The sequence below is a fragment of the Candoia aspera genome, chromosome 16, assembly GCF_035149785.1.
Source record: "Candoia aspera isolate rCanAsp1 chromosome 16, rCanAsp1.hap2, whole genome shotgun sequence".
Taxonomy (NCBI): domain Eukaryota; kingdom Metazoa; phylum Chordata; class Lepidosauria; order Squamata; family Boidae; genus Candoia; species Candoia aspera.
Genome location: NC_086168.1, coordinates 10,428,738 through 10,450,258, shown reverse-complemented (window position 1 = coordinate 10,450,258; position 21,521 = coordinate 10,428,738). Strand labels below are relative to the sequence as shown.

The window sequence follows — 21,521 nt, the reverse complement described above, 5'->3', positions numbered from 1 at the left end:
CAGATCATGCTGTTGTCTCCAGCGCGTTGGCAAGAAGACAAAGCAAACCACCACAAACCTAGTTCATCCTGGCTTCTTTCTTTTGGAAGTGAGGTTAGCTGGTGCTGCAGCTGCTGTAGTTAACAAATTGGCAAAGGTGTCCAAAAAAGGGAAGAGTCTAATGGGGTCCAAAGGGGGAAGAGTCTACTCGAACATTGCAGCCTTGAAGACCTTGGCAAGAATTAACCTTGGCAAGAAAGACCACGGATTAAGGTCTCTACTCCGGTGGTGGGTGAAAGCAGGGAACCAGCAGCTGCTGTGCTATCAACTGGTCTTGATAATTTCCAAGAAGCATCCTTCAAAGTTGCTGGCTGAAAACAACGCTTCAATGTATTCAGGGGAAGAACAGGAGTTGCCTCGGTTGGATCTGAACCCTCTTTGCCAGCCTGGAGTCCAACTGTTTTGCAGTCCTGACCCCCATCCCTCCAGAGAAGTCCTCCAGGAAGCAGTCTGGTTGGTTCTGTATTTTCATGGTGCTATGCCATGCTGCTGGTGGAACATGGGGTGCTCTGGGTACTCCCCAAACTATGGTTGGTGCTGCTGCTCTCAGATGCCGATGGGTTGGCCGAGACGGGCTGTGTTTTGGCTATCGGACCTGGAGTTGGTCACAAAAAGCGGTGGGCTGTTACAAGAAGGAAAGAGGGGAGAGAATTTTGGAGTCCTTGGTGCTCTCTGAGCTGGGTTGTTGGCAGGCAGATGTTTCACCACCCAACTAGGGAACGTCAACTGATGGTGTTCCCGAGTTGGGTGATGAAACATCTGCCCGCCAACAACTCAGCTCAGAGAGCACCAAGGACCCCACGGCTCAGCCCTGAGCTACAGAGAGTCTCTTCTACTGGGGAGAATTTCCCATGTTGGGCCCAACCGGGAGCTGACAAGGAGATAGAAAGCACATGGCGGCCTTTTGGCTTTGCAAAATCCCAACGGGGGTAGGCCGAGTGCTTTCCCACTGCCTTCTCTAGCGGAGGTGGATCACGCCAGGCAATCAGAAAAGGAGATAAAGATTCGGTGATAGCGCTTGGCTACTTTTCCAGGGATTAAGGAAAATACGCAGGCCAGGCTGCCAAACAGAACCAGATGTCCCACGTTGGAAATTTGGAGTGACAGGGAGAGAGGGAAAAATGGTGGGAGAATGAAGATAAGGGGGCCACACATCGAAAAGTCGCAGATGCCATCCCTTGCATCTCCAGACAAGGCTGGGAAAAGCGCGCTATTTGAACCGCCTGCTCCACTTCGTAATCTCGGGCTAAACAGACCAATGGCCTGAACCTGCCACATTCTCGAACTGTCTTTCCCCAGAACCATGAGGACTAGCAACTGACAAGCAGAAATCAATTTCACTGCCGTAGAACACCCTCCCCTTGGAGCGTCAGGCTCTGATTACAACTTTCAGCTCACCCAGTCCTGCGCCACACCCAAGCCCCCTCTCCAGCATGAAGCCAAGTGTTCCTTGGAAGGGCCACAACTTACGGGTGTGAGAATAGATGCACCACAGCGCCCCGGTGAGCAGGACTCCAATTAAAAACGCTCCAAAGGCAATTCCCAGGACGGTGCCGATCCTCAAGCCTCGATCTGCAGGAGGAATGAAAAAAGCAAGGTGGATTTGGTGTGGCTTCGTCCCCTCCCAGACCACCGTAGTCATTTTTGCTCTGCGTGCGTGTCTGTGGCCGCGCACACGTGCACATTTGTATATTTCCGTCCCAGCCATCCTTCCCTAAGTCTGTTTTTCCAAAGCAACACCTCTCCTAAGATGAGGCACGTTCCTCCCGAGGCCCCGCTGGGCAAACACAAGGACACTGAAAATATGAAGGAACATCCCCGACGTGCGCAATGTGCTCGGCGAGGCCCCCTTGGGCTGAGTTCATGTCAGGGGGGTTTCCTTGTTTTATTGTTTCGCTGTCCGGAGGGAACTGCACAGGAGCAGGACAGGAAGGAGGGCCACAAGAAGAACGGAAAACATCCATTCTCAAACGCCGCTCAATTGGCAGGAACGGCAAGGCGGCCAGCCGGCCTGTTTCAGCCTGGCGCACCCGGGCAGCAGGAATGCCTCCCATGCCAACCTCCTAAGGATGGTGTAACGACCAGAAAAAAAACCAAAACGTTGGCAGCAGAAATTTTGCAGAATATCAATTACTGGTTTCTCATTCTGGACTTTGCTCTTAAAGTGGTGTAGTTTTATTTTGGGAAACCCCTCCCTTCTTCCTGTAGGGCAGGTGGGAAATCTTGTGGGTCTACTGTACACAAAGTGCCAGGAAAAACCACCACCACCACACAAGGCAGAATAGGAAAAGAAAACCAACCTTTCTCTGCCAGGATACTTCGCTTTTAAGAATCCGAGTCCAAACTCTCCCCTTCCCCCAACTCTCATCAAACTGCCATTTTTAATGTGACAGATTGAAAAAAAACCTGCTTGATGTATGGAGGACAATTAACCGGGTTGCGTTTGAAGATGGAACCATGTTTGGTTTTTATCCTGACTTTAAGCCCTTCTGTCTCCAGACCCTGCTTGCGTTTTCGGAACGTGGCCTCCTGGCCTGAAAAGGGATTCAGAGCTCCTGCTGAATTGTCCTCAAATACGAAATCACCCAAGGGAGTGTCTTCTTGAGGTCTTCTTCACCCTCCCTGCCCAAACGTGGACATTTGCTTGGGGAAGAAGCCGAGGAGATTCTCAGGAGCTTTTCCTCCTCTTTATTTTTGGAGATCTCTGTGCCTCTGAATCCCAAAGCTTTTGCCCTCTTCCCTTGCTTTACAAGGTAGCTGTGAGGAGGACCTCTGGGCTGGGAGGCACAGGGTGGGGGCCACGGGACAATGACTGGACCCCTTTCAGCACAGACTGCTTCTCTTATCTCTTGAATATCCATCTGGACAGATGCGTTGTTTCCTGCTTCCTCAACCCTATCATTTGTCTCCCTCCCCCATGCAGACGTCTGGACGCCAACCATGCTCCGTGAAGTCAAAAGCCACCAGCTGGCCTGTGAGGAAGATAAAGTCTTTGGGGTTGGCTGTCACTGTTCTGCATCAAAAATGGCCTCTCACCCACCATTATCCGAGCTCTGGCTTGGGTGGTGCCAGTTGGCTCTTGTTCTTTCCTACTTTCTCTTCCGTTGTCCATGTGTGCTTTCTGTCCCCACCCGTCAGCCACAGCTCCATGCTCAGAGGTGACACCAGTCAAGGTCATGGTGTGGTCCTTTCTGCTGGGCCAGGGTGCCACCCTGTGTGAGATGGAACTGCAGGCATCCCAGGTTGTCACCACATGGAGGCAACTGGGACGTGGCTATTGCAATGGCATCAAGCCAGGCGGAGGAAGAACATGGGAAGAACTTGCCACTTTGACAATGGGGTTTTCAGAGTGGGCCACCATAATGCAGATGCCCACTAGAGGGCAGCAAGAGATGCTGAAAACTGCCTCTTTCCTGCCATCTAGTGGTTGGCTGGATTTTTCAGCTCATCTCTGGTAACTCACCTTAGAAGGGAGGAGAGGCGTGGGAGGAAGTGGCAAGGCCTTTGCCAAGCAGAGGAGGCCACCACCACCAAGAGAAAAAAGTTAGGGCATTTTTTTGGAAGGCTAAGCAGGACCAAAAAGGGAAAAGAACATCGCTCAACAGATTCTGAATGGAAAACACACGAACACAATCACGGGAAAGGTGTTTCCTTGGATCACTTTCCTTCTTTGTCAGGAAACATTATCTTTGGGGGTGCATACATTTTGGGGGTTGAAAAGTAGCCCTGTTTTCAGCAGTAGGTGGTTTCCGTGGGTGTAAAAGTTGCTTTGCACCCTCCTTATTTTCAGCATTAGAAAGCTGCTTTGGAAGAGGGAAGGGGCCTTGCCACGAACAGATGTCCACAGGTGTGAACCACCTCTTCTAGAATTGTGAAACTATGGTGTGTAATTGACAACGAAGGGCGGCATAAGTTTGCATACAAAAGAGCTGTTGACTCACTATGGGGCTGAGGGTTTTGCAGCATCACTTCTAAAGAGCCCTCGTAACTTCGCAGTTTCTCATTCTAAAAGGGAAGGAAAAATAAGTTGAATTTAAAACCAAGTGGATTCTTCTTCTTCTTCCCTTCTTTTTCTTTTTTTTTTTTGCTGCTTCACGTTGCAACCTTCCCCCCCCAAGTTATTAGGGATATCTTAAAGGATAAGGGTTGAATATCTTCAGACATAGACAAAGAACAGAAAACAGAGTCAACTCCTGTAATGCAAAGGAAGATTTTGCTATAAAAAGAGGGCCAGCTGCTTCTAAAGACTTCCTTGAAGGAAGCTGATAGAGTTGAGGTCTCCCCATCGTCCAGGCTCCAAAGCTGATGGGGAATGGAATATAGATGCTGAAGTTTTGCCAAAGCAGTATCATTAAGACGAAGACAATTCTTCAGACACCAACTCCAACAGCTCAAGCAGAACAGCAAAGACCAGCAAACTACAGTAGATGTGGGTGGAGAAGACATCACCCTCCGGGTTTTGATGCCCTACAACTCCGAGCTTCCCTCTAGTCCTGGCCAACCCAGGTGGGGTGCTGGGAAGTGCCTGGTTCCCCTCCATGTGGAAGGCCCCAGATATCCCACCCTGAAAACTCACTGAGGTGTTCAGATGGACCATGCAAGCTAGGGTGGCGGGTTTGATGGACCACAGCTCATCTTCTGGCTTGTAGATAAAGCTGAAGCGTTGGGTCTTTGGGCTGGGTGATTTCAAGGACATCACAGAGTAACTCAGAGACTTCTCTTGGTAGAAGAGCAACTGAGGTATGTTGTCTTGGGTTTTTAAGAAACAGTCTCCAATTTCTAGAGAAAACTGTTGAATGGCTGTCCGGAATGACACCTATTGATGAGGGAGGTGGTGAAGAAAAAAGAGTCAGTCTTAGTAGCAACATTATTATCAAGGACCCATGTTGGAAATGAATATGTATTTGGACCCTCTGTTTCACCCCCGGGTGGTTTCCCTTGCTTCTCTAAAATGCTGGCTGTGCTTTTGGCTGTAAAAAAATGACCGTTTCAGAAGACATCTCCAACCAGGATTTCTCCTGAAAGGTTGGATTTGAATTCTCACAAATCCCAGTGATCAGGGTCTCAGCTGCTGATCGTTCTTGGGGGAAAAATAACAAAAACAAAACATTTTTCTCACTCTTCCTTGGCTTCCAGGATTTTCAAGGTATTTTCCCAACTTGCCACCTTTTACCCATTTATTTTTTGAGGCAAAGATATTTGGTTGGATCCTGCTCAACTTTCCAAACCTCAGCCCAGGTGAGCTCCTAAACTGGGAGTCGGGCAGCGTAAACATGCAAAATAATAATAATAATAATAATAATAATAATAATAATAATAATAATAATAATAATAATTCTGTTTAAGGATGCAGGAAATCTGTTTGCATGGGAAGCAGATGGCTTAGTGCATTTCTAGTGCTGCCCTTCCCACACACAAGTTATCTCTCCACTCCAAGTCCATGCCAGATTTTTTGGATTTCAAGCCCCATTATCCCCAGCCAGCATGGGTGATAGGTTGGGATTGTGGGATATGTGATTTCCCAGAAACACTAGGTGCTGCTTGACTTAAGTGGTATTGCTCACAGCTGTATAATTCACAACTGTGGCAATTTTGATCCAATTGTTTGCTGCCATTTAGATCCAACTGCCAGTTATGTTTTTGATACAATTGCTGGATACAAGTCTGGGGAATCTTAAACATCTGGAGAAAAGGAATTCAATCGGTCCACGAGAAATCCTTTTTTTAAAAAAAACTAAGCAATACATCGTTCTATTTCATAGAAAAACATCCTAACCATTGCCTGGAAAAAGTGTGGTTTTACTTGCTTTCAGACCACCCGCTAACTTCGTCCCTGAATTAACCTATTTCCCGGATTCACACAACATCTTGGACTCTAAACTCACCCTCCGAGCTCGGTTTGACCAGGATATGAAGCCAAGTCAAGCTTAACTGAGCTGTACAGTAACCACGCTTGTTTTTCAAATGCATATTTGGGTTTTGCCTGGTTGGGTTAATTGTGTTGTCTGAACACAGCCTTCCTCAACCTCAGCTCCCAACGCCCCTTTTCTGTCCCTGGGCTTGAAGTGAGCCTTCCCACCACATGAGACCAGCATTACCTCCACAAAGGTAACTTGGTTAGCCTCTACCACTGGAGCGCTCGGCGAGTGGAAGTCTGCCGTGTTGTAAAGCTGGAGGGAAACTTTCTCTGGCAGGTCACATTCAAACGGCACCTGCAGCAAGGGATCAAGCAGCTGCACTCATTCATTATCCCCTTGGTGTGCAACTGGATCACTGAATGCCGATCCATTTGGAATCAGCCAAATGATCTCCAGATCAGCGTCTGCAGATTATAAGCGACTCAAATACGCTGATGGCTACATTTGCAAAGGAGGAAAGATGGAAGCCTTTGCATGGAACAGTGTGGCTTGCAATTTAAAAAAAAAGCACATTTATGAATGAATCATGGACAGATAAACTTTTGTTAGTTTACACCTCTCCCTCTTTTTGCAGAAACATGAGACAGTGCATCTCACAGGACTTTCTAATTCTCCTGGAAAGAATCATACCAGGGTTGGAAGGCTTTTTCTACAGGTCTAGTCTGATCAGTCTCTCCTACCCCAGGGTCAAGGCCTGCTTTTAAGAGGTGGGCCGCCAGTTGCTGACCATGCAGATAATGTTATGCTGTGATACTTACATCGTAGGATGGGATTAGGGATTTTGGTCAATTAGTTGCATGGCTTGAGAAAGAAATGCCTTTTTGTGTGTTTTGCTTAGGTGTCCCCATTTTGCAGGGCTTAATTCTATACACGTGTATTGGGAAGCCCCATTAAAACCCAGTGGGGCTTGCTTTAGGGTGGACATGCATAAGACTGCAGCATAAATGTCTTTTTTTTTTCTTGCACGCTAGACAAAACAGAGTTCTGCCTCCTAAAAAACGCTCTTACCGCCTTCCTCACTACTCCTTTTTAAAATAGCAATTGATTCATTCCTTAAAAAGCTGCAATATGTTCATCTCGGACCCTGAATTAAGGAATCCCAAGGTTTCAAAAGAATTCACCGAACCGATCTATCAATCACAGCAGAGCCTCAGAAAAGTTCTTAAACCTTACCGTGACTTTCCCCGGAAAGACAGGCAGTGTCAGGATGAACTGTAGCAATGAAAAAAGGAAAAAGAAAATAGATATTTGAGGGTCTAACTGATATACATGTCTTTGAATACTTTTGCTTTAAGAGAAAGGGTTGGATAAAAGACCCTGCTATGTTTTGGCTCGCTTGGAATTTGGGGCGCTCCAGCCCAAGATCTTTGGGGAAACAGCTTGTAAAAAAACAAAACAAAAAAATACCTGGTTTTTTACATGGATGCCCCCTTCCAGCTGGGTGGAACATTTGTCCAGAATGCTGTTGAGAACAAAATGCGTGGAGTTGTCTCTCGCCCTGCAGCTGGGATCTTTCAAGGTGATTTCGTCGACCAGCATTGGCAAAGCCTGGGGTTGCAGGGAGAAGAATGATCAAAGGTTGGTTGGGAGATGTTTTTATTGGGGGCAACCCAAGGAGAGAACGCACAAACTTTTGAGTTTAGCAGAACTCCTTGGCAAGTTTGCTGGGAGAAAAAGCACGGGGTCAGAGAAGCTGCAAATTGGATTCACACGTCGTGCTAAACTGGGGTTTGCTCAGTTGGCATGTACTGATTAAGCCAGATTCTGGAATCCCACCACATGCTAAGCTACAAACCAACTAAACCCATTTTGGATTATTTGGTTTCATCTCCATGGGATGTACGAGCCCATGGGTCAAGATTTTCTTAACGTGCTAATATCTGGGGGGGTTCTTAATTTAATTCTTAATACCCCAATCATGATCTTTTATTAACCTGCTTATTTCTTTACGATGTTATTTTATTCTCCTTTCTGTCTCTTAAGACTGGCCTTTAAACACTTTTTTTAGGCACTTCATGTATGTATTTCCCTTTTTCTTTGGTTCTTAATTTCCTTGCCACTCTGTCATTTTAGATTTGTATAAAACATTGGTCAGTGACCGTAATAAACTGGAATTTAATGTGAAGCCAGTTATTGTGGTTTGAAAACCATGATTAACCGTTTGGTTGATCCAGCCTATGCTTTATCTCGTTCTGTCCTTGGCTTATACTTGATTTGTTTTACCCTCATAATGTACCCAGTTAAGGCTTAGTGTAATACAGGCTATACAGTTTATGCTTATAATAAAAATGACGAAATATTTTAACAGATTTCAGGATTATTCTTTCTGTGTTATTCTGGGTTTTTTTTTCATTAGGACCATCGTGGTTTCATTGGGAGCAGATTTCCCTAAACTGGAATCTTACAGATCTTCTGGACCCCATATATCTGATCCACAGTGGTCTGCCTGGGGCTTTGGGGATATGTAGTCCAACATCTCTGGAAGAGGCCAAGTTGACTAACCTTGGCTTATCCCCCCCAGAACAGCTTCCCCCCATGCCTGTGTTAGGGGGTGATGGTCAGGGAAGCTGAGGCACAGCTGCCCGCGGTCCCTGGTGGACTTTCTTAAGGTAAAGGTAAAGGTTTCCCTTGACATTAAGTCCAGTCATGTCCGACTCTAGGGGGCGGTGCTCATCTCCGTTTCAAAGCTGAAGAGCCGGCGTTTGTCCAAAGACACTTCCTTGGTCATGTGGCCAGCATGACTACACGGAACGCCGTTCCCTGCCCGCCGAAGCGGTACCTATTTATCGACTCACATTGGCATGTTTTTGAACTGCTAGGTGGGCAGGAGCTGGGACTGGCAATGGGAGCTCACCCCGTCACGCAGATTCGAACCGCCGACCTTCCGATCGGCAAGCTCAGCAGCTCAGCGGTTTAACCCGCAGCGCCACCGCATCTTTCTTACCTCCAGATAAGTCTTGGGGATGGCAATTTCGATGCTGCTATCCAAGCACTTCCACGGCTTGCAAAGATCGATGAACCGATGGAAAAGGACAGTCAGATTTTCTCTTTGTGGTGGCGGCTGTGTGGTTGTGGCTACGGATGATCCTGTAAAACAGAACAAGCCCAAGGGCACGTCGTAAGAACAGGAGCCTGAGATTAACATTCATGGCTTGTCTTTTCTCCAGGGGCTCAAGTCAACACAGATGGAGCACCATCTATCTGGTTTAGAATAACCTTGCAAGTCAGAGTCTGTAGGACCTTGAATCTAGAACTTTGGAAGCTTAGACCAGGCCTTTCCAAACCTTTTCAGGCTGTGGAATCTATTAGTTGGACCAAAAAACAAAACAAAAAAAGGTCCCCAGAACTCCAGACCAAGAGGTGAAGCTTGAGGGATAGAAAACTAGCTGTGTTTGAGATAACCATGTTCTGATTTTGGTTTCTTTGCTCTTTGTCTCCTCCAGAACCCCATCAAGTTCTTTTGAAAGTTTGCCTAGAAGGTTGGAAACACCAGCCTCAACTAGCTCTCTAACCACTAGGCCATGGAGTCTGGATCCTTCAAGACTCAACCCTGCAAAGATTGTGTTCTGCTTGGCCTGACCCAGCCATCTGCCTCCAACCCGCACTGAACAGACTCACCACAAAGCTTATCATATTCCAAGGTTATGGTTTTCGCCGAAGGGATTTCGGTGTAAGAAGCGACGAAGGAATTGTTGCGGGCCTTTTGAATCAGTTCCTCCTTGCTGTCGGGAAGAGCCACACCGTTTTGCATCCCAAAGACTGGGACTGAATATTTACCAGATGCCTGTAAGAGAGAAAAAGAAGAGGAGGAGGAGGAAGAGGGGGAGGAGGAGAGATACTCATGTTTAAAACAGCTTTTTGCAACCATTTTGCTCCTGTTTTAGACAAGGAAATAGTAAACAGTCCACATCCATTTTCCTTAACATCTCCCCTCCCATGTGTGGTTGTTGACCTAAATTCCCCAAGAAACTTTTCTTTCTGCAGAAAAGAAGAACAAAAGGCAAATTCCTAACAGTCTTGTGATACACATTTCCCCGATCCAGCTTTTACGGACGCAATGTTTCCCAGAGTAAGCTCTTCCGTTAAAACGTAATTACCCCTCTTCGACGGTAACTTTCAGAAACGCACGTTCTTTTTTAAGTGCTGTCTCTCGCCAGCAAATGTTTGGGTCTTCAAATCCGTGATCCTCCAGGGAAGTTTGGCATTCCACTCAACACCACAGTAGAGTTCATTTTGGCAAATTTTGAAAATCTGCCCCCCTAGACATTTGTAGTGGAATTCCTCATTTTTAGCGTCATCTGCTTCCTTTTGCCCACAAATTCCCAAACTGTAAGAGGCCCTGAGGGCGCCAGAAAAGAGATTCTCCTCCCTCCCTCCATTCTTACCGAGAGTTGCACAAATGAAAGCCCTGGTCCCATCTTCCACACCGTATTTTGGTGGCTCTTAAGCCACAAGGCCAGGGGTATCTCTGCTTCCTTCTCCAAACTTCTGTCCCTGCACACCATTTTTACATTCAGTTCCACCGTCTGCATCCTGCCAAGGAAGCAACAACAACACAAAACTGAAGACAAAGAGTAGCCCTTTTTTCCGAATCTTACTTACACTTCAAACGTGCCCCTCTTTGGAAGCCCAGCTTCTGGACAGGGTGCAACAAAGAACACAGTTATGCAACAATAACGCCCAAACCTTTATTTGGCCCTGCGCAAAGTGCTGTTTTTGGCCAGATTTCTCTTTTGTTTAACGTGATAGCTGCACCACGTTTGCATAAAAATAGACACACGCATGAACACCCACACACATCGTGTTTCTTGCTGGCAAAATTTGGAGAAGCACAACTTTTGAAAGAGAACCAAGCTGAGTGTGTGTATGGGTTCCAAAATGCAAACTTGAAATGGACATGAAGTAGATTTCCTCCCCATCTCTAGCAAAAAGGACTATTTTTGTGGCCTTCCAACCTCACCCGCCACTAACAAATCATACCTCTCATCCGATGAACTCTGTTGCAGCCACAGGATGTGAGCCAGCTTTCCAGACACTTTCCTGGAATCCAAGCAAGTCTCCACCTTGTGGGAAACAACGTCTACCTCTAGATACGGTTCGGCGTTGAAGTTCTGCGCCAAGATGCAATCTTCATTTGCGCTGGGCTCTGGCGTAAACAGAGGAATCGTTAGCCTCCTAAAGAGCTGTGACTTCACTGGAAGGAAGATTTGCCTGACCTCCAACCTGGATTTTATGGGGTCATGGTGGTGTTCCAGACAACAACTTCTTCTAACATACCGCTATATTTCTGACCATCTATTCTGCCTTTTTTTTTCCTTTCCCCCAAACGATCCATTAAGTTGCAAAGAAAAGGCAAAGTAGTTGGTGCACGTTTAGGTTTTTTTATTTTTTTAATTCACAGGATCTCTTGGTTCTCAGGTGGGTCACCCCATCATCTTATGACCTTCTGCTCTCCATCCCAAAGATCCAGGAGGTGAGAGACTCAAAAGGGGAAGAAAAAGAAAATCTTGGATTCTCCATTGCCCAAGAAGGCTTCAAGTCAATAGTTTTGGAGGTTAACTTCCATTAAAAAATAGTTTAAATCTGGATTTGAATGGGCGGCACTTTGGGGCAGTAAAATATGCTGGTCTTGCCTTTTTCTTTTCTTTTTTTAAAGCATTTCTCTAAATTCGACCCATCTCTAAAGGGCTAATCCAGAGGTTTTCAAACTTTTTCAGGCCAGGAATCTGTTAATTAAAAAAAAAGAAAGAATCCCAGAATCTCAGATCAAGAGGTGAAGCTTTTGTGATAGAAAATTGGCTGCGTTTGAGTTAATTTTTTTTTTTAGTGTCTCACAAAACCCCTTCAAGTTCTCACGGAATCCCAGGATTCTGTGGAAAACGGTTTGAAAAGCCATCATGTAACAAATGAACAGCCTGTTGAAGCTGTTCATGAAGGTTCGGAGCATCACGGAGAAAATTGAGATAGGGAATGGGCAAAATTTCTACTGAGCGAGGTTCTAACAACACTAACCTCTCCCCACTTGGAAGTGAATCTGTTGAGGATCTTCTAACTCTGCAAAGGAGGAGATACCACCATACATTTCCTTGGCCCACATCAAAAGCTGATCGCTGGAGAAAGGCAGGCTGGTTATGTTGGATTCTTCATTGAATGGAGGCATGAGATAGCTATGAGGAGCCTACAGAAATAACAACAATAATAATAATAAATTGGGAAGGCCTCAATAGGTGGACAAAAATGCCAAATCCAGTCTAACATCTGGCTGACTGCATGATCAACCATGATGATGGTGATGGTGTAGCAGAACTCACTACAGGAATGGTTGACCCATCTGGTGGAGATGTCTTGGCTTACATGCAGCTAATATCAAAAGCTGCATTCTGGATGTTTTCGAAAGTCGGACCTCCCTGTTTTCTACTGATTTCTACTCTTCAAAACAGGACAATGTTTTGACGGAAAGATTCCCAGTGGTGGTGCAGTTTTCTGCAAATTACCCACATGTATAACACAGGGGTACCCCCCTCCCCCAGGACAATGGGATGGGAAAGATTTTTTTTCTTAGAGTGTTAAATCTGTTTTAGGGCCTCTCTCACAATGCAGTTTTCCCGTGCTTCAGTGCTTGGCTTTGGGAAAAAAAAAAAGTCCCACCAAATTCTCAGCAATGGTGTTCTCCAATTTCAAGAAGAAACTACACCACTTGGTCAACCGTTTTAGAGGTGGTAGTTAGAATATAATGTTTAGGCCTTGTTTTCTTTTAATGTTATTTCAGATCGTTAATGCCACCCAAAGAGCATTAACCATTTATTTATTTACAATACTTGCTTAAGATTAAGCAACTTAACGAAGTTTCAGCAACATTATTATTTATTTATTTGTAATGGTTACTTACAACAACAAATTTTTCAGCAATATTGTTATGGTTTATTTACCAGAGTTACTTAATATCAAGCAACAACAAATTTTTCAGCCATATTATTATTGCTTATTTGCAACTGTTACTTAATATTAAGCAACTTAACAATATTTCAGCAACAATAATAACCATAATCATTTACATGGTGCCCAGCTCCCAGCAACTCTGGGCAGTTTACAAATTGTTAAAAACATTTAAAAACAAGGAATGGAGCAAAAAAGCGCAAAATAAAGGAAGAAAGTTGGCAGAGAAAACAAACCCAGATGGGTTTTGATTATTATGGTATTGTCACTATTATCCCCATAAATCTGAAATAATAACCTATTTTCTTTTAAAAAGAAACAGGGAATGGTCCAGGGTCTGGGGACCCCAAAATTGGAATTTAGGACTTTTGCAGCCTGCAAACACAGCGCTGCTAACGCCCCCATTTTGCTATTCCTGTTGTGAAAATAACAGATTGCTTTAGGGCGAGTGGAGATGAAAAGCTGAAAGTTGTGCCCTTTTGGAAATATAAAAACCTCTCTTTGTTCAGATCTGCCTTTTTAGCCCAACTCCGGCCTCACTTTTGCTTGTGAAATGTTGGAAGCTGGTTATTCAGGATAAGAACCCTGCAACGAGGCATATTGTCCCCAACTGCTTGATCTGAAACCGCTGTGTGTCACTCAAGAGATTTGCCAGCAGCCACTGGTGCATTTCCAGTTTTGTTATGTTCTTCCCCTCTTCCAAATATAATTGACCCTTTGCAGTCTGGAGGGTGAAAGCGGCAGGGAGACTCGCCTTTCGCTGCCTGGCGAGAAAAGCTAATCTCCCTCCAGGATCAAAGAGATTTTATAACCTATTGTTGTCTGCTCTGGGTCCCAAAAAAAGACTCGGCGTCATTGAGCATCGATCCTGAGAGGCTGGCCAGCTTCAAAACAGACCTGTGGAAGTCTGGCGCTCTGGGGCTGAGAAGGAGGTCCCTGTGGATATTTTTGCAGTTTCCCTTTAAAAAAATAAGGAAGGAAAATCCCTCTTTCTGAAGAATGATGCTAAATGTTAATGCCTTGCTTTTCCTTTCCTTTCCTTTCCTTTCCTTTCCTTTCCTTTCCTTTCCTTTCCTTTCCTTCCTTCCTTCCTTCCTTCCTTCTTTCTTTCTTTCTTTCTTTCTTTGATTTAATTGTGCTTCCCCCCCACTTTTGCACCTTCCCAATGAAAAGCAAGATTTGGCACCAGCTGATCAAGAAGGAATCCTAGTTTGGTCTGGCAACTCACTGGGGTTTTCTGAAGCCTGGACATTCCCCATCCCTGCCCGTAATCTGCCCACCCCCACCTCCGGCTACCTGTCAAGTGAGTGAGTAAGTCTTGGGCACCCACCGCCCTCTTGGCCCCCAGCTGGATCTAGAATGGAGAAGGCAAGCCGGCGAGGGAGGCTGGCGGGAGTTGATGGTGCCACGCTCAATCTGATAGCGGCTTGTGCCTGGATTCCCTCCCACCCTCATTGTCAGCCCCTTTTTTAATATTAGACACAAATAGGAAAAGTTTTTTTTTTAAAGGTAACAAACCACACAGGCTGAGCCATGAGCCGGCTGGAGCCGAGGCCCAGAGGAAATGGGTCATTTTTCCGACATTCTGTGCGTCACAGAAAACCCAGTGGTGGAAAGGAAACGGACACGCTGGAGTCGAGCAAAGAGGCTCAGGGATGGGAAAGCTTCATTCAGGCCTCCAAGCCCGCCGGGGGATTTGGGGCCAGGCTGTCGGTAGACCTCCCCTACCCCACAGGGTTGTTGTTGCAGGGGAAAAAGTGTACAAATGTGTACAAAGCTCTTGTTTCATCGGTGAAGGACCTCAGATGCATGGCTGGCTGGACGCATTTGGACGCAACTTCATTACAACCCTTCCTCTCTCAAAATAGGCCCCTGAATGTATAGTTTTACATGGATTAAATCAAAACCCCTTTAAAATCAAAATTAGGACCAGCACATTCCTGTTCTCCTTGGCCCTCTTTTTCCTGCCCATTGCAAAGGGTCAGACTAGATGACCCCAGGGTGATCCCTTCCAATTCCCACAATTCCATACGTCAAAGTGAAGCTCAAAACCATGAGGAGGGCAGCTAGTCTCCAAGGTGGAGACAAGATTCCTGCCCGGCTTCCCCTTCTCAGCTGGCACTGCCCATGGATCTCCAGTCCACAAGCTCCATAGGCCACAATGTTTTCTAGAATTCCTCCCTGTCTTCCAGGTATGGACTGGTACTCACGTGAATGATGACAAGGCGACAATCACCCTCTGGATGGATGGTCAGAATAAGGCTGCTGTTGGAGTTCACAACAAACACCGCTTTGCACTTTTCTTTTGCTGCCCTGCCGGACACATTGAGCAGGACAGTGGACATCTAGAATAGAATAAAACAGAACAGAACAGAACACTTTATTGGCCAAGTATGATTAGACATACAAGGAATTTGACTTCGGTGTTAGAGCCCTCAATATATTTACATAACATCGAAAATAAACAATAGTAAAGTAAAAATGTTATTTACTAAAACTATACAATCAAGAAAGAAAAAAAAATTGAAGGAAAATAATACTACGGCTATTAACTAACACACGCTCATATTTAAAGGGAGAATTAAGGGACAATATACAGCATCTGTTGTCTAACATATGTTCACATTCAACAGAGCATCTAGGAGACAAAAAAGACAATTCTCGGTGGGGTAGAAGCAATCGATCCCAGGGAGAGTGTTTATGGACATATCTTCAAGAAAGAGGAAAAGGCTGGGAAGACCCAAGGATTTGAGAGCGAAAGCAATTCCCCTACAAGACTTTGAAATGTTTTTTTGTTGTTGTTAAGCTTTTTAGAGGACTGAGAAAAGTGGATATAATTATGCCTGGGTTGGGGAACATGGATGGAAGGAAGCAAGCAAGGAAGCTAGAACTTGGGGAGAGGGGAGTCTTTCACAGAAGGTAAAAATTGGGGGGCTGATAAAAGGAAGGATGGCTTTACAGCTTTACCCCAGACAGAGTTCAGCCCCTGAACTTGGTGCCGCTCAGTGAGAGTTGAGATGACTTTCAAAAGGAGGTGGAAAAATCCAAAAAGGAACGGGCAACCTGGCTGGAAGTTGGAATGTCTGAGGCTGGCTCGCAGCCCATCAGGGAGCCCAGCACGCTCGCCTATTTTCCCCGTGGCGTGATGTTTTTCTGCCTGCGAGAAAGAGGTGTCTGCCGAGAAGGGCGTTCAGCCAAGTCTCTCTCCTCCCGTCCCTATCCAGGAATCGGTTTGAAAGTGGCCGCCTTATTGAAAACTAGATTGGTGCCGGCACAAAAAGATGGTGTTGGTGTCGTTTGGCGGCGTCCCTCAGCTCGGGCTTCAGCGACATCCTGGCCCTCCCCTGCCATATAACCCTTGCAAAGCTTAGAGAGGATGGGGACAGGAGGGCAAGAAATTGGAATACTTGCACAGGCATGCCCAAAATCCAACGCAAAGCAAAAAAACAAAACAAAACAAAACAGAGACCTCCCTGCCGAATGTACTCAGCTCCCATCCAGACCAGAGGCACAGGGGTCAAAAGGAGGGCGGGGAATGCTTGCTTCTATTTTTACCTCCCCACCTCGCGGCCCCCCCTTTTCAGGAGCCATTGTTTCTCCCTTAAAGAACACAGCAAGATTTCTTCTGTCCCCTTGAGTGTGGAGATCTGCTTATAGAAATCAGCTTCCAGTAATTCTTTTCAGGTTGGAGACTGGTTTCTCTCCCCGCCACGACGCTGGGGCCAGTTGTCTGAATGCCACAGCCGTGACATCAGAGTGGCCTCCTTGCCTTGCACACACACACACACACACACTCTACCCCCCCGCATCTCTTTCCCCAATAAGTCTCCCTCTTGTTTACCCCCAGCCCGGCTCAACTTCCTGAGCATCACAAGCAAGCTACTTCTGGACCGACTGATGGCCCAGCCAGCTGATGGGAGACAAGATTGGGATGACTGCAAAATGTGCCCCAGCCATAATCACCTCCTCAAACTGATGTGTGTGTGTGTGTGTCTGTGTGTTGCAGGAGGAGAACCCCTTTAGTCTAGGGCAGTGTTTCTCAACCTTGGCAACTTGAAGATGGGTGGACGTCAACTTCCAGAATTCCCCAGCCGGCTTGCTCCAGAATTCCCCAGCCTTTACCCACTGACAAATTTTATTTAAAGGCAGATGTGTTCATAAACCACAGGGTCCTACTTTGGAGACACTCAAGGAGCACTGAAGGAGGTGGCTGGGGAATTCTGGGAGTGTGTCTGCTGCAACCTTTACCCACTGACAAATTTTATTTAAAGGTAGACGTGTTCATAAACTGCAGGGTCCTAGGAGCAGTGGAGGAGCTGGGAGCCACAAGCCTGAGATTGGTGGACAAACTGATTGTGGCCCCTCACTGCAGCAACTCAGATCAAGTCCCAAACTATGGTCAAATATCATATGAATATTCATGAGCTATAGAGGAAAAAGCTGATCAAAAGCTGAGTCTCTCTTTCCTAGCCCAGATGCCCCTCTCTGCTTTCCAGCCTCCAATCAAAATTGCTGTCTTTCTCCATCTCATGGGCTGATCCTCTGTGATGTCACAGAGGCCAGACCAATCACCCTTCCCCAGCAAAAAGGCATCTGCAGCCTAAACCTATCCAGGTCTCTTCAGAAGTCAGTCCCACTGACTTTAGTGGGACTTATTCTGAAGTTAAAAGGCCGCCTTCAAGCTCTTAATGGACCTGGTTCGAACTGTAATCCCAAATTCTTTGCAACGTTAGCAGCTGGTCAATCTCCGAGCCATGCTGTGAAGAGCTAAATCAAATTCAGGAGGCTTGCAAGGAAGTTTCTTCCCTGCCTGGCCTCATAGACTCAAAAATAATATGCAAGTTGCCTAGTGTCTTTTTTTGCTTAAAAAAGGAATCCCATTGATCAAAGGAAGGAAGAACTGATTTGGATGGGGAGCATCTGGAGGAGAGCACCTCATTGTTCAGGCTTACATCGTGATGCCACAGGAACCTCTGGATTAGTAAGTTGCAGTGCCAAAGGGAATTTTGAGGGATCCTGATATTCCTACGTCTTGATTTAAAAGGTTGGCATGGAAAACCCATGACTGCATTGGCTGGGTTTTCCAAAGCAGCTGTGCCCATGTACGTGCGGGGCTTCCTTTCCTTCCTCCTCAATTCTCCGCTTGGCCCTCTGTTAAAAGAGCAAATGCCTGCGGAGGAAAATTTACAAGATTCCTGTTCTCGGAGAACAACAACCAAAGGCGTGTAAATTCCACCGCGTGTGCTTCAGACCACCAGGAAGGTGGAAAACAGGGAGGAGAGAAAACAGGGGAGAAAAACCTATGTAGAAAGCAACAGACCCCAGCTTTTATTTGTGATAAGTTTTAGAGTAATCCAAATTCACAAAGAAGACAAATCCTGTACAGAGGGAAAGAAAAATAAAAAATAGCCACTCCACCAGGAAAGGCCTTGCATGCACAGCCAATGCAGGTAGTCCTGATTTAGTGACTGCCTCGTTTAGCGACCATTCGCAGTTACGATGGTGATGAAAAAGTAACTTTGCGACCAGGCCTTGCATTTATGACTTTTGCTGGTTTGTAAAGCAAAGGAAAGCTGAAGTCAGATTGTAAGCACAATGAAGGTTTCACTTAGCAACTGCTTTGCTTAATGACCGAGTTGCCGGTCCCAATTGTGGTCGCTAAATGATGACTCCCTTTAAATACAAAAAGCAGGCCTATTGAAAGCAATCCTGAAAGTGGGAATGAAAGCCTCACATAAACCAATGATTCTCCTGAAATTGGGGGTCTGAAATAGGTCCCACTGGTCAGGTCCTTGTCTGATCAGCTACTCACCTGGGAACTGCTGTGTCTCAGATTCAAAACATGGACCTCGAGGTCAGGAGCAGTTGGACCATGGGCCTCACAACCACTGGGCACCACACTGGTTGTGTAGAAGACCCTGACTGCCTGGTCTTTGCTGATAGGCTCAGGAACACATCCCAGGGAATTCAACATACCTAGGAAGGGAAGACTCTCAACATTAGCTGATGGCATTGTGGTTCCGGTGTTGGGCTAGGACTAGAGATGCCCAAATTCCCATCCCCCCCTTGACCCCCATCCTTCTTTGCCCAAGCTGCCTCTAGCTTGGCATCTTTAGGGCCTAAACTTGAGTCCAAATAGTGCCAGGGTGGCATTGGGAAGCCACAAATGCAGGCTGAAAGCATTTGCAGACAAAAGGCAAGATTAACAGACAAGATCATCCCTCCTCCGCCCCCCGCTAGAAGGTCCATTTGATTTAGAAATGCCTCTGCCTAAATATACAACAGCATCTTTTTTTTCACACAAAGCACTCTACCCCCATCTCCCAGCAGATTATCTCTGTTAAAGTTTTAACAGAGGGGTCTGTAATGCAGTTGGGCTCGTGTAGGTTTCAAGGTTGGCCAATCTCAGCCTCAGTGGGATCTCAGCTTTAGACCTTTTGTACACCTCTGAAAATGTTCATTATTCCAAAGAAGTGGGACGACTGGGATGACACTGTCTGCTGGATTCAAGGCAACATTGATTTCCAAACTTCCTCTGTCACATGAATGGAATGGAGTTCAGATTTCATTCAACTTCCTCTTGTGATTCACTCCTGCCAAGCAGCACATGATGTCTCAGACAAACAACTGAAACGTGGAATTCGCTTTTCTACAGAGCTAAACCCCCAGACTCAATTCAACAGCTGGGGGGAAGGTCCGAAGCAGGCTAGGGAGGGAAGTCAGAAAGCTGCGGTTTAAATTCTCTCCAGACCGGAATCCGATGGGACTTTATCTGGATGATGGGAATGGAGAAACCACAGTGCTCCCACTATCATCCTGACTTCATCCAACCACAAAAATATTGCTGGAAAATAGATTGCTACTGTTTGGGAGCTGACAAGCCAACGAGGGTGGATGCAAAAAATAAAGGTTATTGTCTTCAGCTCCCCCCCACCCCGATTTCATGCTTCCCACTCCTGCCTTAAAACCTACCTTTTCTGTAAATCTTGGGTGCAAAGTTTTAGCCTCCCTTGCATGGCGGAACACTCTAAACTGGACTGGTTTGGGGTGATCATTAGGAAAAATGCTTGGGTAATTAAAGGAGAGGATTAGCCTGTCCCAAATCCTTCAGCAGACTGTGATTTGTTGATCTCTTTGCAGAGTTCTTGCAACAAGCAAGGGGTTGGGTTGATGACCTCTAAGAGGCCCTTCATCTCTGATAGTTCCTGTTTGTTTGTTTGTTTGTTTGATGGTTCCAGATGCAGATCCCTCATCTTTCTGCTAAATTCTAGATTGTATGCCATTCAGCAGAGAATATTGTCTTATTTCTTGCATTGCTGTTAAAATATTTGTCTACAGTTTCACGGCTAAAAGGGAAAAGTGATTCCAGAGAGATTAAAACCAGAAGATGACACCTGGTCAGAATGAGGGAGGAAGTTTGCACAATAATAATTTTAAAACCCAGAGCTTGTTTGCACCAAAAGCAACGGAGTTTGTGCAAAGTTTCTAAATGCCAGCAGGGAAAGAACTGGGGTCCAGTGTGACACTGGAATAAAAGAATTATTTGGCAGCAGTGTTAAATACTGGTTAGAGCCCGTGACTTAGCAGGATATAGCTGGGAAGTTCACAGAGCAATTACTTCTCAACTCACCTCCCTCGCAAGGTTATCGTAAAGCAAGGGCGCACAAAGGGTCCCCAGACATGCAATTTTGGAAAATTATTAAACACTCGGAGAGCAATGAATCAACACAGTTAATTCATTCATTGCGCCCCAAACTTTTACTAATTTTCTTCAGGGGTTTTAAATGAAGATACTGAATTCATTAAGGTGTCAATTCCACGAAATCAGACCTAAGGTTTGGATAAGAGGCAGGCCAGTTCAGGATAACCATTAAATTCAGTTTTCGGAAATTGAAGGCTGCCTGCCCCTGTTTGCTAGAGCAGAATTGAAGAAAGTTCCTAGGGCAAAAATCTGCATCCACAAGGAGATATTGAACCCAGGTCCCAGATGCACTGAAGGAGATCGTGAATAGGTTCCAACAGGATGCCCAAATTCATTTCCCTGCTCCTGCTGTATGAAGCATTTGTGTGTGTGCGCGCACGTGCATGCACACACACACACAACAAGGAAGGAGGGAAAGTTCCCCAGCTGGACGAAGGCAAAAATCCAGGGGAGTTTGGGCAGATTCCTCCATGTCCCTTCCTCCCAGGTCACAGCCCAAGCGCCTCGCCTGACGCTGAGTCCTCTGTTCCACCATTGTCCTGAATTTCCTTCAAGAATCAGCCTAGGCCAGCCCCACAGCCCAGCAGCATCAGGAGGAAGACAAACAGGGACTTATCTAGCCTCCGCAGCCTGCATCACCCTTCCCCTTTCAGAGCCCTACCCCACACAGCCCGTCTAGAAAAATACCGCCGGGACAAGACACTGAAAAAACCTCCTGGCTGCACAGGGCTCCGCAGACAAGTATCTGTTTATGTTATTCCCTAGGCGCCAAAGAGCTCTGTGTGAGTCGGGCCCGGAGAAAAGCCAGGAGATTAGATCAGCCTGGCGACACGGGCAAAGCAAATCGAGACGGTTTTCTGTGGCGGGTGGCACCATCCGACCTCGCCAAAGGGAGATTAGTCGAGGAGGCGAGGGAAGAAAAGTTC

The 21,521-nt window shown here is 46.1% G+C and overlaps 1 protein-coding gene across 3 annotated transcripts in view; it reads right to left on the bottom strand.

Annotated features, from left to right (window-relative positions):
- Positions 1 to 203: 203 nt before the first annotated feature.
- Positions 204 to 21,521, bottom strand: part of ENG (endoglin) — a 27,193-nt gene continuing 5,875 nt past the window's right edge. The window contains exons 2-15 of one of the 3 annotated variants that reach the window (XM_063316274.1): positions 18,706 to 18,837; positions 15,104 to 15,238; positions 11,970 to 12,135; positions 10,938 to 11,103; positions 10,343 to 10,490; positions 9,576 to 9,741; positions 8,902 to 9,044; positions 7,365 to 7,505; positions 7,131 to 7,169; positions 6,138 to 6,251; positions 4,616 to 4,855; positions 3,981 to 4,044; positions 1,510 to 1,611; positions 204 to 634 (exon numbers count right to left, since the gene is read on the bottom strand). In XM_063316274.1, coding sequence (XP_063172344.1) covers positions 516 to 634; positions 1,510 to 1,611; positions 3,981 to 4,044; positions 4,616 to 4,855; positions 6,138 to 6,251; positions 7,131 to 7,169; positions 7,365 to 7,505; positions 8,902 to 9,044; positions 9,576 to 9,741; positions 10,343 to 10,490; positions 10,938 to 11,103; positions 11,970 to 12,135; positions 15,104 to 15,238; positions 18,706 to 18,837 — 1,875 coding nt within the window. In that variant the 3' untranslated portion in view covers positions 204 to 515. Of the gene's footprint in view, positions 635 to 1,509; positions 1,612 to 3,980; positions 4,045 to 4,615; positions 4,856 to 6,137; positions 6,252 to 7,130; positions 7,170 to 7,364; positions 7,506 to 8,901; positions 9,045 to 9,575; positions 9,742 to 10,342; positions 10,491 to 10,937; positions 11,104 to 11,969; positions 12,136 to 15,103; positions 15,239 to 18,705; positions 18,870 to 21,521 lie in introns of all 3 variants that reach the window. The other 2 variants (XM_063316273.1, XM_063316276.1) reach the window with 2 other exon arrangements.